This window comes from Neopsephotus bourkii, unplaced genomic scaffold (genome assembly GCF_033783945.1).
Source record: "Neopsephotus bourkii isolate Nb327-2 ecotype Australia unplaced genomic scaffold, CSIRO-AGI_Nbou_v1 NB_1825, whole genome shotgun sequence".
Classification (NCBI taxonomy): domain Eukaryota; kingdom Metazoa; phylum Chordata; class Aves; order Psittaciformes; family Psittacidae; genus Neopsephotus; species Neopsephotus bourkii.
The window spans coordinates 13,557,079-13,575,589 of NW_026902298.1; the positions used below are offsets into that span (position 1 = coordinate 13,557,079).

An 18,511-nucleotide genomic window follows, 5' to 3' on the forward strand; every position below is an offset into this window, starting at 1 on the left:
GTTCCTACTATGAGTATTCTCTGGAAGGTGAATTCTTACATATATGAATTATTCTTACTATGCATGTAAACAGTATACCTAAATATTCTTAAAACTATTACATTGCTTTTATTATTCCTGAGAAACACACAGAAATAAAGTTAACATTTGTATCATAAATTATACAAAAAAATGTTACTTTTATAAATGAATTATTAAAATCACGGGAAGGGCAAAATCATTATTTGCACAGTAAAGGTGCAGATTTTGCCAAGAGGTGAATTTCACTTTGGATGGAGAAGAACAAGTACTGGAAACAACTGTTTGCTGGTTTAACTTTTCTGAAGTCAGAATGATTGCATCAGCAGAAACTTTATTCTGTTACTTCCAAATAGAGGGATAATGAAGTTATTTAGCAAAGTCAGTCAACAGCTCTAAACCACTGCAAATGGACACCTCTGTGCAAAGTAAATCAATAAAGCAGACTGTCTTCTCTTAGTTCAACCCTAAATATCTAGCTTGGCTGGAGACTGCAAGGAGAAAAAAGAAAAGCACTGCAGATCAGAGCTCTGAAGTCGGAGAGCAGGAGGTTACTGTTAGGAATTACTCCAAATTCCAAAGGCTTACCTGCCCAAAATTTATTATAACCAAGTAGCTGTTATGGAAAGCTCGGGGGGGAGAGGAGGAGAGAGAGAGAGAAAAATGGCAGTGTGAAAAATAATTCCCAGTCCTGCAAATATGTTCTAACATGTCTAACATAGCTTCAATATTTAATAGTATTAAGTCACCTACTGAGGCAATAAATAGAACTGGTCTGAATTTTAAAAATATAGAAACAAGCTTGTAAAGACCAAAGTGACAGCAAACTTGTTTCTGGACAAAACTGGATACAGTTCTAGCTTTAATTATTTTTTGTTATTTTAAAAGGAATAGAGAATGAGAGTATACCCTCATATAAATTCCCAATAGCTTGCTTTCTTGTTTGAAGAACTAGGTCAGAACTTCCAGGATTGTTTGTAGATGGAACACAACTTTCTAGTGTTTCAACTTCTGCTTTCTTAGGCTTCATAATAGGTAATCATGGAAAAATAAGTTTGCTTTCCTGGAAATCTTCCTAGTGGGATAAGTGAGAATTTTCATCAGTGTTTTTTGTTTGAAATGAATGATCTAATGTTTCGTCAAGGAATCTTCAAAAATTAAAAACCTGTACCTATGCATATATCTGCTGACGGAGAAGGGTGACATGAAGAACAATGTGTGACACCTGAACTCTGCTGTTATTTTCTTCAGATGAATGTGTATGGGAGTGGATGATTCATCCTGTGAAGTACAGACTCTTTGGTTTCAAATACATTCATTGGAACTTCTTAGCCTAGACATCAGGGTGTTTGGGTTACTTATTTCTTTATGAGTCAGAAGTTCTGACTAATGTTTCTGCTTAGTTAACCACAGAATAGGAGACAAAGCTCCAGATTTTTTTGTGGAGAGTCAGAAATCAAATGGTTGTTATAAAAGAGAAGTGACAAAAAGAAAGACAAAATAAAACAGGGCCACAATAGATAGCAAGATGCACAGACTTCGTAAGTACTCATTTCCAAGAGGTTCGGTTAGTCAGTAAATGAACATCCACCAAATTCTAGAATTTGTTGAAAAATGCAGTTAAAACTTAGTATATAAATGGAGATGGAAACAGTGCTCTTACTGAAGAGGAAAAAGATAAACAAGTTTCGCATTTCAGGTAAAAGTCAATGAGCACAAGAAGTATTGACCAAGGATGGGATAGGACTTACAGAGTTTTGTAGATGTTTAAGCAGGTATCCAGTTCATAGCAAATGAAAAATCACAAGACCTTGAGACATCGAATTCAGCCCTTTTCCCAAGGAAGGACTATCTGTCCCTACAATATTCCCAGCTGATACTTGTCAACCTCTTCTAAAAGTATACTGTTGATGGAAATCAAGCTTTTTCATGGGCTGTTTCACTGTTCTCACTAAAAGAAAGATTTTGCCTATTATTTGTCCACCTATCATCAAAGGAATTTATTTGCTTCCTCTGTCCAGCTACCTTAAAATTGCTTGAACACTATTTTTACCTCCCACCATCAGTCTTCTCTACTGTAAGAAAACTGAGTTTCTTCCATCTTTTTTTCATACATCGTTTCAAGACAAAGTGTCAGTAAGCATGAAGTCACTCAGGAAGGGACTTCAAACAAAGATCTTGGATCTTTTTCAGAGGAACAATAAGAGCACTGTATCCAGGTGGTGGGTTTTGTCTGTTTGACAGCTTCAGAAACTTTGTGAGTCTCTTTTTGTTCTTTTGGTAACTGTCCTTTTTTCTTTCTAAAAGAATTTCAGATTCCCTGCAAGATGTCCTGAGTAATATTGTTCAGTTCAATAGTGTCTAGAGAATGAAAACCAGCATCAACACCAGGTTTATAATAAGGTGTCAACAGGGAGACTTCCTGATTACTATAGGAGGTCTCTTCAAGGAGAAATGTGAGAGTGTATATCTGACTACTTTGCTAGGGGAGGAAGGGTCAGTTGGCAGTATAGTGCACCCAAGTATTGATGGTCTGAGATATGGAACAGAAAAAGGAAATTTTACCTCATGATGTTAGGGGAATTTTGTTGGAAACCTTCATAATGCATGTGTAATTCCATTCTGCAAAAAGCTTCCTGATGACTGGCTATTGATGATATGAATGTGAAAAGCAGGATTGCTGCACAGTCTAATTATGAATAGGTCGTAAAAATGGATTAGTCTTCAGAAAAAAATTACAGCCAAGATGGAAGTTTTAGGTTACCAACCAATTTAAAATACAGATTCATTTTCTATAGACTGCTGGTCTGATTTGAAGGTAAATATCCTGTTTGTGTGCCTTAGTTTTCCATTTGTAATGACTCACCATGAATCAGGAGTGGATGACTCAGGAGTTATGGACAGTACAGCTCCTATGGATTGAAATCAGAGCTGGCTTGACAGGTACCCACGTGGTGTTTCCCGTAATATACAGGAGCCCTGAAGAACAGCAGGACATGTGCACTGCACTTCATGCAAGCCTGCTATAATCTCCTTTTTGCCTGAGACTTGCTCCAGCATCCGTAGTGTTATAACCTTTAAACATCTAAAAATGAAAATTAATAGTACTTCTTTTTCTGATTTGTTTGTTCTGTGGTGTTCTTCAGGCAATTAAATGAGCTGCCATGACAGTATCTGTATTTTGCATCATACAAGGGTCTTCTAGTACAATGGCAGTACTGTAGCTGCAGCTGTAGCTGCAAAACATATAATTTACTTAGTTCTTAGTGGCATACCGATGTACAAACTGGGTTCTTTTAAATTACTATCCACCCCCATCACCTCTTGTCTTTGAGTTTTGATAATCCCTCTCCCAACTCTGCTATTCCATAAGCATTTCAAATGATTGATTTAACTGAGGTGTCTTCATCAAATTAGAACAACTGTAATCATCTAGATAACACTATACTTCTTTCCTAAAAGTTCAAAAAATGCAATTGAGAGATGAATATTCTGCAACAACCCAATTGCTTCTACTTGCCTAATAACTTACACCTCTCAGTATCTACCATGTGATTCCTAACTTTACCAAAGTCCTGAATATGGACTCCCCTGCTGAAGTACTGACATGTTACTACCTGGTTGTGTCAGACTTACTAAGTGCCTCCAGTTTTAGATCTCTTGAGGTCCCTTCCAACCCTTGGGATTCTGTGATTCTGTGATCACTCCAAAATCTCTTCTCATTAGTTATCATTTGCATGAAACAGAAGATGAAAAGGAAAGCCATTGGAATATAAAAACGAAGCATTAACTTTTGGAAACTAGGTGTAAAATCAAATTTTGCAGCATGCATCATCCCAACTAGCTATTTAATTGGGCTAATTCAGAATACATCTGTCCTTGCTTGTGGACTTATATATGAACAGTACTAAACAGATAAGTAATTGGCCTAATATTTATTAAATTTACCTCTTTCAGATCCTAAGCCACAACACAGCAATCTCCACTGTTAGCAGGAAAGTAGGTGGTAGATGGCAGACCTACATGTTTAATCACTCCTGCTGAGGTATAAAATGCTACCCTATCATTGTGGTCTTGGTGTCCAGACTTCCCAACAGGTTTGTAGGAAAGTGCATCATGATTAATTATAGATTGCCGTACTAATTTCTGAGCAATTTAACTTTTAATATTAACTTTGCAGTTGAAACCATTTCCCAGTACAACATAGAACAAAAAATACAGGTAGCATTGACCTCTAAGTGCAATAATGTTGGATTTAAGTCATTTCCTACAATGATACATTCCTGAGCTTGCCCTAGCTGTGTGAGTGACCTCTGATTTCTCTAACATAAATAAAATAAAGCTTCTTACTTTGCACTGTAGGAAAAGAACTACATACAGCAGCACTGCCATCTTCTGCTTGCTTGCTTTCATGCATGCAAGTACTAGGTTTATATTGCAAAGCAACAACAGGGAAGGTGCATTTTTCTACTAGTAGGTATCTGAGGCAATAACATTTTCTAATACTCAGGGGTAACATATGTCTGGAGTTCCACAAATGTGTGGGTTTTGACACAAGAACTTTTTCTGGGAATAGAAAAGGATTTCAGACATTTATCTAGGATTTCTATTATATCCCATTCCAGCCAAAGCAATAGCTCAAAAATCTCAGGCAAATGTATGCATCTGTGTACTTGTGCTGTCCACAAGGAATATATTTCACTTGTTGAATATGCTCTGTAGAGCTGATCTGTACACAAATGTACACATTTGAACAGATCTACTGTTCCTTGTGGTCTGCACGAGTACAGCACGTCCAAAGTATGAATGATTAATGTGCACAGGACTAATTCACTGTGGTTGAGGTATCTTTGATCCTATGTTTGTGTGGTCCATATGCAGTAGGTCCAACAGGTCCCAGATGTATCCCATATGCTTTTGATCTGAAGTTTCCTGGATGTGCTGTACATCAGCACATAAGCAATATAGAAAGCTGGAAGCCCTACCTCAGGTATTTCTTTTTTAAAGACTAAGATATGGTAAATGATATTTTGCTGAACTGAAGTTGCCCACAAAGGGCACATGGAGCCTGTATGGTTCCAGGGATGTGCCACACATCAAGGAAGCAGCTCTGTGAAAGTTTGCCATAGGGTATTAGGCAATGCATTGTTGGATGGAGCTTTCAGCAGAACCATTAGTTATGAGTTTGATTTTATCAGAAAAACTGAAAAGGGAGAGTATTTCGCTGTATGACTATCCTGCTGGGGCATGTCCTTGGGGTTTTTCACCCCGTGGAGGTAGACAGTGACAGTGGCAGTTATGATCTTTCCTTTTCCATGCAGTAATGCATGGAATGACTTCCGGCAAGTGAACAAGTCCTGGTTGGTTTTAATTCTTAGAATATTGGAGTTAGATATTCCAGCCTCTGCCTTATCCAAGACCTTGATAGACTGAATTGCAGTGATAACTAATCTTTTACCTTTCCCAAATGTGATAATACTGATGCATGCAGAGGGGTGTCTGTATTTGCAGAAGCATGAGACTTTAAACAAGGTGGGGAGGTGTATTCCCAGAATAGAGTTAGAATCACAGTAATATCATGGTACAGGTTTATTGCTTATCATTATCTGGGAGGGGAATAATTAGCTGAGAATATTCACATGCACTGCTATCCCTGGTACAGAGTCCCTCGCAGTCAGTTGTGTGCTCACTGAACTCTGATGCATTATGAACCCTATAGACAAACCCTGGTCTTGCTGAGTGATTCAGTTCTGATACCAACATCACCACTAACTTGATCGAGCACTGCTGCACACTCAGCTTGTTGCTATTACTATTATCAGTTCAATGCAGCAATGTGCATCCCACATTTTACTATAGGCTGGGCTCAGAAATGCCAGGGGACAAGATACTTTTGGTTCTGGTTTGAGATAAAGCTTTTGAAGAGCCTAGGACAGAGGTTTCTGCTAGATTATTCTTGAACCTGGAAAGCTTCCCAAACCAGAATCTACCGTGAGTCATACAGTATGATCCAATTGGTCTTGGTAATTTGAATTCCTTTCTTGGACAGAGTCAGAGTCAGTACAGACAACAGACGATTCCATCCAAAAAATATGGAATGATGGGCAAGACACATAATAGCAAGTGTAAATGATGATTGCTAAGCCAGATTTTTCTCTTCAGACAGAAGCACGAAGTTTCATTCTTCTCTCTCTTGAACCCACACTTATTGTTAAGAGCAAGTTAAGAACTAACGAAGGCATTAGCAGGTACTGGAGAACAGTCTGTTGCTTGCTAGCCAAAACTTCTGGGGTGCAAGAAGGTAAAAGAAGTTACTTTAAATGCATTTTGTCGGTGAGATCTCAGCTCACACTCAGCTAATTGGCCTGTTTTGCAGGACTTAACCTGGTGGCATAAGAACCTTGAAATAAATCTCTTAGCTACGATTAGAGATTAGCACAGGCAGGAGATTTGAAGTCTCTTCCTTCATCTCTGCTAGGACAGAACTACACAGACATCAGGAAATCAGTACTTCTGTCTTCCTCAGGATGCCTGATCCAGGTATTTTCTCCACTGTACTCAGCAAGTTGCCAGTTTCAAGATCCCATTCAATCCTCTGAAGCAGGTTAGTGGTTTCTTTTACAGACAGGAATGTGTGTTTAGCAAAAATGGTGGATTTTAGTGAAATTGGTAAGGTAAGATGGGTTTCCTTATGATGAAATTGCAAAACAAATTTCTGTGGAAAATTTGCATCTAATAAGTAAGTGTTATGTAAAACTGAATAGCTGTGCCGTGTCTTGTTCTATATAGCTGGGGGAAATTGATACCAAAGGAACAGGTATGTGGCATCTTGGAAGCAAAAAGCTACTTGCCATACGCTGATGGAAGCTGTCTTTGAAGTCAGTTAGACAAGGAAAACTTAAGAACAGTACTGATAATATGGGAGGGATGTCCACATTTATTTGGCTTCCTCTGTTGAAAAAGTATTTCTCCCTTTATAGAATAAATTCACTTGTTCTCCCATAGCTGGGATAAAAATGTCTGTGTGTATGTGCTTCATACCTCTGGTGTGCCTCGTGTGCAATGTCAAGATGTGTTTCAAAGAACTTCAATAAAAGTGTTAGTTCCATTGAACTACTGGGAGCATTGGTGGCTTTACAGTAGCCCACTGCCAGATGTAACTTGGAGAAGAACAGATGCATATTGCAGAAGAAGACAATAACACTTCTAGCTCGTAACTGCACCTCAGTTCTTTCAGCTAGAAGAAATGTCTTCATTATGATTTTAAAAAAGTGAATTCCAATACATCTTATGCTAATAAATATATTCAGTACTTCATTGAAGAGTTGGGGAAATAATAATGTCATAGTGTGCTTACAAAACTCATCATGATGGGAAGAGAGTCATCTCGTTATCTAAAATAAATTCAGTAAATAATAGGAAAAAATGATTCAAAGAGAAGTATCCACACAGAAGCTGGGAATGCAGGAACAGAGTAGGTAAGTTATTCTGTCCCAGACTCAATGCACTCAAAGTTTCATCAGAAGCACAGTGTATCTTTGTGCAATCCCAGGTATATCAGTGACAGCCAGAGTCAGTCATTGTGTGGGTCACTGCACTAAAACAACCAGTCATTTCCCCCCTTTTCCTCTGGCAGTACAGCTCATATGAAACATCAGGTCTTATTGCACTAGAGGACTGTAGTACCTCTGTTAGATGCATGTGAATATTCCATGAAATTTGGTCCTACAATAATACTGAAATTGCACTGAGGAAGCTTGGAAATACCAGATGAGAAGTACTGGAGGCAAGGACTTACGAGGAGAGTTACTTTTGCACAGAAATTTTTCATTATTTTAACTTCAGGCATCTAAAAAATGGGTGAGGGAACTCTGTCAGAATAGCTGTACAACATGGAATATACCCCTGCTTATGGAATTCAGCTTCAGGTTTCTTTATAGATTGAATAGGACAAAGTCTTCCAAAATCAACAATGCTTCTTGAGCAATGGATTTTTAAATAAAGGTACAACTGTTTACAACTTTTATTCAAACATTAAAGCAAAGGATGTTTGGCAAGCAGGGTGTTCTCAGGGACACTGTAACTATACATGTGCCTAACATTTCAGAGGCATTGTGTAAATACACAAGTGTATTTCATAGTAGTGATGCATTCATATACACTGGCCATTGAACATGAGTTGCATATCAGCAGCTAGGGGATTTCACAACAGATTCTCTCTGTTGTGAGCTCTGAGACCTGAGTATCAGGGCAAATAAACCTATTTGCAGCAGCCATCTACAGCTATTTAAGTTCAAGTCATGAACTGCTTAGCTGGTGAAGCAATCAAAGATACTGTTTCCAGGCTTAGACAGGCTGTCAGCTGAATGCATATGGAGGCTTAATTCTGTGCCAGCAGAGCATGATCTTTCTGAATGAGGTCTGAAGAATATTGTAGAAGATCAGTGTGAACAAAGTGTTGTCATTTTATGAACAACTGTTGTCTGAGCTTGTTTGTACATAGGTGTCTATCAGTAATCAGTATTTCATAATTATAACTGATATGCTTATAACAGTATGATCAGAATCAATATTCAGCCATAACTGATAATCAGCCTTAACAATCATTAACACCAGCACCCCGTTTTTAAAGTCAGAGAGCTGCTGGCCTCAACACCTTTGGAAATAAGAAAAATACTGTGCATTTTTCACACCATTCTCTGTATTGTACAAAATATACAAAAATTAATAGTTTTGAGGGGAAGCAGTTTCCTCTGTAAAAGCAGGAGAAAATAAATCAACAAACATTAAGTAGATCTCTCAGGCATTAAAATGTTTTTATATTGAAATGCATGAAGATGTCTAACCATACCCTGATATGAATGGAACAACCTGTTCCTCACCTCTAAAACAGAACTGACTCCTGCTGACATGCACAGATGAAGATGCTGGGATGCCATTACCTTTTTAAATTGTAGTCTACAACAGTCTTCTTACCCCATGTTAAACTTTGTTGCAGCTGTGGATCCTTTAGTGGGATAGGTGTAGCCCTACTTCTGTACAGCTAGTCTGCTCCAACAGGTTTTAGATCCTGGATGCTATTAGCTGCTTTCTGCCTGTGATTGTGATATGACTGGAGAGATGCAAAGGAGAAGTTATACAACATTAGCAGTGTTGCAGGGAAGCAAGGTTAAAAGTGCTGGGGAAGATGGTATCTTTTCTTAGATCCACTAATAGCTAGGGAAAACAAGATAGACCTTGAAACACTGAAGTCCTCCTTCAGCTGTGAAACTGAAATACTGATTTGAAACTCAGGGGGGGTGCTCTCTGAATATATTTTATGCCCATCATTGTGACCTTTGAAGAGAAAAATAAGAATCTGCAGATCACATGGGAAAGTTATTAAAGGAAACAGCACTGCATCAGCTACTAGGAAGAAAAATAACTGTTACAGCTGAAATTTAAGCTATAAATGTCACTGGGGGACTCCCTTGGCAGGGCTCAGAGTGCATGAGGCTGTACAGGAAGTTCTCTGTAGCCTCTATAAATACTTGGTCAAATAGTAATCTCTCTCTCTCTCCCCTTCAGATTTCTGCTGCATGCCTTGGATAGATGTTTCTAATCAGCTTACAAGCTTTCCTTGACCTGCGCTTCATTTCCTAACTCTGATCCGACTATGGCTGTCCTCAAAGTAAAATTCACCAAAACTAAGAGGGACAAATTGGCTCAGATCTTATGGATCCTCAACTGGGTTTCTGTAGTGAGCGGGATCATTCTCTTCAGTCTTGGCCTCTTTCTGAAAATAGAGATCAAGAAGCGCAACGAAGTGATGGCAAAAGGGGATGTTAACTCTGTCCCCAACATGCTGATCTCTGTAGGGGTCATAGCATGTATCATCAACTTCCTGGGTGGCAAAATCTGCTATGACTGCTCAGATACCAACAAGTTCTCTCGATGGAAACTAGTTATGCTCCCATACATCGTGTGCACCTTCTGTTTTACCTTCTGCATCCTTGTGGGTGCTCTCATGTGCTATACCATGAGGAACGAGCTGGAAGAGTCTCTCTATCTGGGACTGAGGGATGCTATTAAGTTCTATAAGGACACAGACATACCTGGAAGATGTTTCTTAAAGAAAACAGTGGATATGTTACAAATTAGTTTCCAATGCTGTGGAAACAATGGCTTTAGAGACTGGTTTGAAATTCAGTGGGTATCTCATCGTTACCTGAATATGGCTTCCAAGGAAGTTCTGGAGTAAGTATTTACTAGTCATAACAAAAGAAATCCAGACAAAAAACTCATTGAAGAAGGCAAAGCAGATAGTAGTTTTGACTGAACCTTTGTCTCTTAATCAAAAAACTGTAGAATGACCACATTGCTCACAATATATGCTACCTATGTGCACAATCAGAACTTGCCTTTTGTTGACTTTTTAGCAAAAGGAATGCTAAGCAAAGCAAGGATTTATCTTTCCTTTTTTAATGTGGTGAATTAGCTACCTCGTTATAGTGAGCTGATACTGGAAAGAAAAAAAGAGTTCTACCATCAGTACATTGCACAGTCAGTCCTAAACACTGAAAGATCCTCCTCCTTCAAGATGTTAGGCTGCAAATCTAGTTTCAGTTCTATATGTTCAGATATGAGAAACTGCCAACAACATGTACACTGCATAAAAAAGGAGGAGAAAATCCCTTGAATTTTTGGGGGCAGGAAGGGGGTGGTTTTTCACATGATGTAGCAATTGTGAAATTATATGCCCAAAAAGAAGAGTCTGGTTATTCTTACAATAAATAGAAAACTTAACAATATTCGTAAATATTAAAGTAGACAATCCAGTATATAATAGTTTTTCTGAAGCTGAAAATAACTCTTCACTGATGACAGTGTAGTAGCTACGTATGTTCTTGGGAACAAACACAAAAAGCTTGACTGGCATTTATCAAGTATCCTGTTTTGTTGAACTCAAGTATTGGTGTCAGTAAAGCCAAAGGAAGAGAGGCCAAAGATCTCACCTTCACAGCATTTGCAATTGGAAACTACCATCAAAGCAAAGCATATATACAGAGCTGCAAGCATCTCGGAGGACAGGGCCTATATATAGCCAAGAGGGCATCAACATGAGTAAGGCAGTTGGCCATGGAAATAAAGCAAGCTGTAGAACAAGTGTTCTTGAGAGAGAAGTTGGAAAGCAACAGTGACACAAAACAGACTGACCTAAGAGGTGATTTAAATCCTGGTTCTATGCTGAAAAGTGACATGACAACAAAGATGGTCCACAGGAACTTAATAATAGTATCTTAGAAGTAAAATATACAGCCTTCTATTTTTGAGACAAGCAGAAACAGTAATGTTCTACCAAGGGTCTTAGCCAAGCTCTGTTTTCCCCTGCAGGTTCACCTGTGCTATGCCCTTACTTAGAAAATACAGTTAGGTTAATTTTTGCTCCGTGTAGGGAGAAGATGCCAATGAAATGTGTGAGAGAGAAGTAACTGCACTGCAGGATTTCTTTTGCTGCATGTGACTTGGGTTAACCCCATCTTGATTGAGATGGAACGTCTTAATGCAGGAATCCAAGCTGGTGCTGTATAACCAAATTATACAGTGACTTCCAAAAAATTTAATAGTGGATCATTTGATAGGAAATCATTGGAAGCAGAGTCCAGCTGGTTCAGAAAGGATGGGCAAGGAACCAAACATTTTCCTTGGTTTTATCTTGTGCTGTACATCAGTTAGTACTTGGTAGATTAAGAGGCAAAGCATGTGAGAGCTGACATGCTGCCAGTTGGCATGTGACCTTACAGAACTGAACTTTTCACATTCCTTCATAATCCTCTTCCCTCCCCTCTCTTCTGCATCTTCATTGTCGACACCACAATGTGACAAGAAATAGGGAGTCAGTGCGAAGCAGGATGTTGAGGCAGGCTACAGCAGTACAGTCCTATAATTAGTTGGGTAAAAATCGCCTTTTCATAGTCTCAAAGGCAAGTTTTGCTTTGCAATACTGTAATAACGTTGAACTACAACAACAAATAGCAGTGAGTGTCTTTACTCCCTCAGCACTGCTACTGAGGTCTTCCCTTCTAACGGTACCAAGATACATCATCCCTTAATTGCCACTAGTAAGAGGAAACATGACGGCAAGAAGACATCACCCAAGCCTGGAAACTGCAAATGTTATCAGTAGGAAGAAGATTCCTCCTTGTGACATGTGGCAGGAAGCAAAAAAAAAAAAAAAAAAAAAAAAAAGAAAAAATTTTTAAATTGGTGATTTGGATCAAAGAAAAGTTTAAAAGCCAGTGTAAGAGATCATATTTTAACCACTTTAGATGCTGTGCAGTATTTGGATCACGTCACTGAAATATGCAGGGTGTTCTGCTGGCCCAGGGAAAAGCTTCCCTTTCACAGTGTACCGGCCTTCCCCTCCTGCCTCTGTGAGGTTTCTTTTCTCCTCCCACATTCGAGCATTCCTGTTTGTACCTCTTTGGCTCCCATTCTTGCTTCCCTTCCAGTGAGTGGTTTTTCCTCTGCCACTTACACAACTTGCACACTTAAGTCTGGTTTCAATGGATTATTTCAGTTCTTTTGCATTGGTTTCATTCTGTTGCCATTACCAGGAATATGATGGCCACAAAGTGAAGACCTACACTTCAAGATGGAGAGGAGTTCACACCTAAGCCACTCCTAGGTGGGAAATCAAAGATGAGCTTCCTGACTTAGAAAGATCTTTCAGGGAGGTACTTCTGACACAATGTTAAACAAAACACACCACCCGCCAAAAAAGAGAAAGGGAAAAACAAAGGCTGGAGGTTGTATTTAGCAGGCCCACAGCAATAAAATGAAGGCAGCTATTCTGCTACCCCAGCACAGCCACAGACAGTGAACTTCCTAGCAGCTTATGTTTCCTGAAGGATACATTTAGTCCCAAAATGCTGGAAAAGCACTGAACCAGATTTTCTGCTTTCCGTTCGCCTGATGAGCTTCTTGTGACAACTTGTTTCCATTTAATTTAGATCATCTGCAGTGGAGCAGGAAAATATGATCTGTAAATATTAATAAATAAGGAAAAGTTTTGGAAAATATTAAAAATCCTGCTATTAGCAAGTGCTGAAAGCTGGATCTCTCAGAGAAAAGTTCTTTCATGTATTCTGGCTCCCTAACAAAGGCTAAAGGGCATTGTCTTCATTAAAGCAGATTCTCACCTGTGGGGCTACCTCAGGAAGTAAGACATCTGTGATAAGCGTGATAATAGATACATGCTTGTGAGAGCATCTCTCAACGTATTAGATACTCTCCACGTTATGGAAAATCTATTTCTCTGAAGAGTCTTCTGAGAATAGAAGTCCTCACAAGGGCTCACTAGCATAAGAGCAGATAATACAAGGAAAATGGATGTCAGGGATTAATCTAACTGTTGCAGAAACTCTTGATTAATCTGAGACTCTGTTCTCTTTCCAGTGTATGATTCTTTTGTTCTCCCTCCAATTTCTTTATGCTTCTTCTTTCTCGCTTGTTTCTCTCCTGATCTTATAGGGAAGGGGAAGGAATCATTTCTAGCAATAAATATAAACAGTTTCAAAAGTTACAGAAATCATAGTTATAAGAAGTAGAAACTCCCTTGTGAGTTTCAATACAGGTGTTGAACCAGCCATTGCGTGTAGCTACAATGATGAAACAAATGCCAGCAGACAATTTCCAGCAGTTCCTGTGGCATGTAAAATTGTTCTTGTATTAGGTTCTCTCTTAAGGAATGCTCGTGCTGAAAATCAGTCCAGAAGTGGTGAAACAGGATTTCTAGGGCCAAAACTTCCACTAGAGTTCTACCAAGATAAACAAGTTCAGAAACTGTCTTGAGTATTTTCAGCACAAATATACCCAAAAAAGGTGACATTCCTCCCCCCCCCCATGAAAGCTGAACCCATATCTTGCATGCACAGTACTGAGAACCATGTGAAATACTGTGCTGATACCACACTTCAGAAACACAGGAAAGGAAAAATACAGTTTTCTTGCAGTAAACAACTTTTCCAGTTGGAAAGATATTCCATTTGCCTGTTGTTATATTGGAGACGCCTACATTGCAGCATATTTGTGTTACAGCCTTTAATAAAGATCACAGACACTGTTTGCTGCTAACAGATTTGTAATGCCCAAACTTTCTGTCCTGCTGCAGCCGCCTGAAGAGCAACATTGATGGGAAGTTCTTGGTGGATGGAGTACCCTTCAGTTGCTGCAACCCAAGCTCCCCGCGGCCCTGTATCCAGTACCAGCTGACAAACAACAGCGCTCACTACAACTACGACTTTCTGACAGAGGAGCTCAATATTTGGGTGAGGGGGTGCAGAGAGGCCCTGCTGGAGTACTACACGGCCATTATGAGATCCATTGGTATTACAGCATTGCTTATTTGGTTGTTTGAGGTAAGCCTCATAAAAACACTGGTCAGATTAATCAGAGTCTTCCTATTCTCTAACTACATAATAACTACAAATAACTACTGTGTAACATAGGAAGAGTGCCTCAGTATCCAATAGAAAATCCAAATGCACTTCAACAATGTTGCAGGATTCCTTCAGTGCCCACAACTTCCCAGTGCAGAAGCAAATCTCACTGAAGATAAGAACTATTAGAAACTGTGTATATAATCCTGCATGTTTGCAGAGCTTTTTTAGTGGATTACAGCATATTCCCTTCCCTGAAGCATTTATTGGATCAATTACAGGATGATGCATGCAGTGACAACTGCACAGAAATGAGGTCTGAAGACTGCTTTAAGTCAGTTTTAACAAAGAATATAAAAAATGTGAGTAGCTCTTCAGCCAAATACATTAACTTTACAGGAAAAATTCAGCATAGGTACTACTATCTCAAAGCTTCCTTTTTACATTCCATAACTTCAGCACATGGCCAGTACTTGCGAACACAGCATACCTTTTTAGATTTAAATTAGACTGCTTATTATACAATCAAAATAAGCATTCACAGGCAAGCACATACACCTGTGAAGATGCACTCTTCCTACTGGCTGTAAACTGAATGTTGTCATCACAGGTAAAGGACTCCACGATAGCATGGGCTAAAATATGGGTTTCTTCCCTTTTTAGCAAGTTTTCATTTTCTGATTATTGCCGTATTTCATGGATATTAGCACTGTAATTAAAATAGTTCCCAACAGTCCTCCAGCAGTGCTAGATGTGGTGGTGGTGCCAGAAACAACAGGCCTTTGGCAGCACCTTGAGAAAGCTGGGAGCTGGCTCTCTCCACTCCCTTAAACATTGACACACAGGCACCATGATCTCAATTTCCGGAGAACTGTGGAAGTGGGGCTTTTTCCTATACTTATATTTGAGGCTCTGCTATAGGCCATCCTTCTTAATTTCAGTGCATTGGCATGTAGAACACATCTGGCTTCCACATGAATGACTGGACTCCTTGGAGGAAATACTGATTTAATCAAGGTCAGTTGAAAAAAAAAAACACTGAAATTAACACACTACAATCTATTCTTTTTTTTCCCCATGGTGACTGATAGTTCTATTAATTGATCATCCATTCTACAGCAATTAGTTATAGTCTCTGAGGCTGCAGTGTTCCTGAGTAATTCTGGGTATTGATGTGCCAATAACATCCACGTGGGAATGATACCTGATGAATGGAGAGAAAAAGAATCAATCACTCTCTCCCTGGTGTTTTTCTTTCTACAAAAATGCAATTACTTGGGAGAGTGGATTGATATACTGCTGGGGTATGGAATTTGTCTGCTTTATTCAATATTATTCATTAAGCCTGTAAATATACAAGTCAGCTAACTTAGTGATAGGACTGAGGCTGTAATTTAAACTCTTGTTTAACTACTAACTGTTTCTTACAGCTCTCTGTCCTTATTGGAGTCCGGTACCTACAAACAGCAATGAAGAATGTCCTCCTGCTAGGCGATCTGGAGGGTGAGTCAGATGGTTGGTTACTAGAAAACAGCTTTGTGGAAACTGCCAAATACAACATCAATATCATCAAGAACCTCGGCAAAGCCAACCAGATCTCCACTGTCTCAGGCATGAATGATCCCAACATCAACGTTCAAAACACAAACTGTGACAAAACCAATGTTACAACAAAATCTATCCCAGCAGCTAGCTAGGCAAGTCTTCAAAGAAACAACATCACAAGTGTAGCTTTGACATACCTGACGTGTAATGTCACTGACTAGGATTCCCTGTGTCTGTAATTCATCACTCACAGTACACAGGAAAAACATACTAATACAGAATAGAGGGTAAGAGACCAATATTTTACTTGTTACTGTTGTGAATAATACATTGTCTGAGTATCATTTTGGACAGCCTGCATATAATCAAATACGAAGAAGTTGTATCCCTGGGATATTCAAAGCAGAATTACTCTTGCTTTTGAAATTGTTCCAAAGTCACAGTAAAAATTCCTTTGTCTAAACAATGTTGTTTTCTATAACAATAGAATAAGCAAGAATTATAATGTTAGAATAAATATAAATAATGTAAATAAAGTGTGCAATGTAAAAACCTGTACTGGACTTCAAGCAAGCCGTATGATCAGAATGTCAAGTGCAGTTGCTTCACTGCTTAGAAGTTTAGGCCTGTACCTAAGTATGTTAAAAATAAAAATGGGCAGATGGGGTCTGTCTGCAATATTAATCTGTAGAGGATGTTTTGCAAAACACATGTAAGAGACAAGACCACTAGAAAATAACTTTTTCCCTGACAAAGCCTACTAACTTCCAGGAAACAGAGAAATCTGGGGCTTGGTATGACAAAGAAATTTGCATCACTGTGCTTCAGTAAATCTCACTGGACACTTTCCTATAAGTTGGCATGGGGTTTTTTAAAGCCATTCATGGTTTTGGTTTCCAAAATACAATAAGCTTCACAGGTAGAACTGCCCGGCTACACATTTTCCCCAGACCCCACACAGCTCATTTACTTTTATGTGAACAGAACATGTTTCACCATTAGAGACTAGTTAATATTTGGCAAGTTAACCTTTGTGTCTCAGCCAGCTGCCAAGGACTGCAGTGGTGGGTACCAACGTGATCACTTGTGAACTTAACTGAGTGTCAGCATACATCTCACAGGGAACCGTCATTGTCTTGACTACTGCCAGGCATTACTTAGTCATTAGACTGCTTCTTCCTATCCTGTACAGGCATCCAGAGTCCCCATCTATACAGATGCACAACAGAAAAGATGTCAGCTCACTTCATAGCAATCAGGATACAATCTACTTTTTTTAATAAATAGTGTCTTTGCTTTGTTCGTGTTCGTTTCCTCAGACAGTGGAAGGGCTCCCTACAGACCCAGCCTGCTTTACACAGCACCCGTCACAACAGTTTGGGTTTGCTGGAGTATTAAACACCACAGTCACTGGATCAAGGAAACAAACTCAGGCAGCAGCAGACTCCACCTTTAACTCCCTGTAATTTATAAAGACAAAGATGGCATTAGCACGCCAAGCCTTTAAGCCGGAGCATCTGCTCAGATACAGAAATAAATACGATTTGGGGGACACATCTTCTCCTAGTTGTTATTAATGCTTAATCCAGTCAGAATTAATAACAATACATTCGTAACAACAGCAGCTTCCAGAGTAAGGAACTCACCTAAGGATAAAAAACTACCTTCTGTCTGGTGAAGGCACTAGGACAATCCCCAGTGAAACTGCAGTTATGATGCTCTCTTCCTTTAAAGCTTTCTGCTTACCACTGAAAACCCTTGCTCTATACTGATCATAAGAAAAAATAATAAGAAATATACAAATAGAGCACATTTAGCATTTCATACTTCAAAATGAACACAACTAAGTTTTCCTTAGAAGCTAGAAACCTCCCTTCTGCATACAGTTTTGGGGGCTTTTTTTTAACTGCAATAATACAATCACACAGTTCTCCACAACACAGGAATCATGATATTTAAAATCGCACAAGTCATTTGGCCCATGTGCTTTGTATCAGTTCAGGCTCTGCCTCTGGCACACTGTACTTTAGCAAAGAACCACAAAGGTGCACAGCTCATGGAATACGATGAAGAGACCATCACTTAGATGGATGATCTTGTCCTGCCCCTGGATGTCAGTTAACTGAGGCAGACTGCCCGGAATATGTAAGTCAAATTGCTCAATGAAGTTCTGTATAAGTCCAAATTGGCAAAATCAGTATTCCTGCATCATGAGCAGTATCATGAGATTGAGATACACTGGGTTTGCTACTTGTAGTAAAGGTTAGCATGATTCACAGAGAAAAATGGGATGGAAAGATTGGAGTCTTTTTATCATCTGTAGTGATTACTCCTCAGGTGCCATGGTATGGTCAGGATAACCTTCAAGTGGAAAACCTGGTACATTAGGTACATCTCTCCAAGTACCAGACAGTGTCTCAATTCTTGTACACAAAGGCTAGTATTACATTTCAGGCAATACTAAGAGCAAGGAGACAGAAGGTTCTGCAGTCTGATGAAAAAGATTGACTACAGATCTTAATACTTGA

At 39.1% G+C, this 18,511-nt stretch overlaps 1 protein-coding gene across 1 annotated transcript; it reads left to right on the top strand.

Moving 5' to 3' along the window:
• The first annotated feature begins 2,676 nt into the window (after positions 1-2,676).
• Positions 2,677-17,644, top strand: LOC133206963 (photoreceptor outer segment membrane glycoprotein 2). Its single transcript, XM_061343321.1, has 5 exons — positions 2,677-2,969; positions 6,502-6,622; positions 9,586-10,254; positions 14,171-14,417; positions 15,869-17,644. Exons 3-5 carry the CDS (start codon positions 9,674-9,676, stop codon positions 16,133-16,135), a joined length of 1,095 nt encoding a protein of 364 aa, XP_061199305.1. The 5' UTR covers positions 2,677-2,969; positions 6,502-6,622; positions 9,586-9,673; the 3' UTR covers positions 16,136-17,644.
• Positions 17,645-18,511: the final 867 nt, after the last annotated feature.

Excerpts from the sequence above, each read along its gene's own strand:
- LOC133206963 (XM_061343321.1), top strand. The coding sequence starts at position 9,674 with ATGGCTGTCCTCAAAGTAAAATTCACCAAAACTAAGAGGGACAAATTG. Across the intron at positions 10,255-14,170 it reads GCTTCCAAGGAAGTTCTGGA|CCGCCTGAAGAGCAACATTG; the intron begins GTAAGTATTTAC and ends GTCCTGCTGCAG. Across the intron at positions 14,418-15,868 it reads TGCTTATTTGGTTGTTTGAG|CTCTCTGTCCTTATTGGAGT; the intron begins GTAAGCCTCATA and ends TGTTTCTTACAG.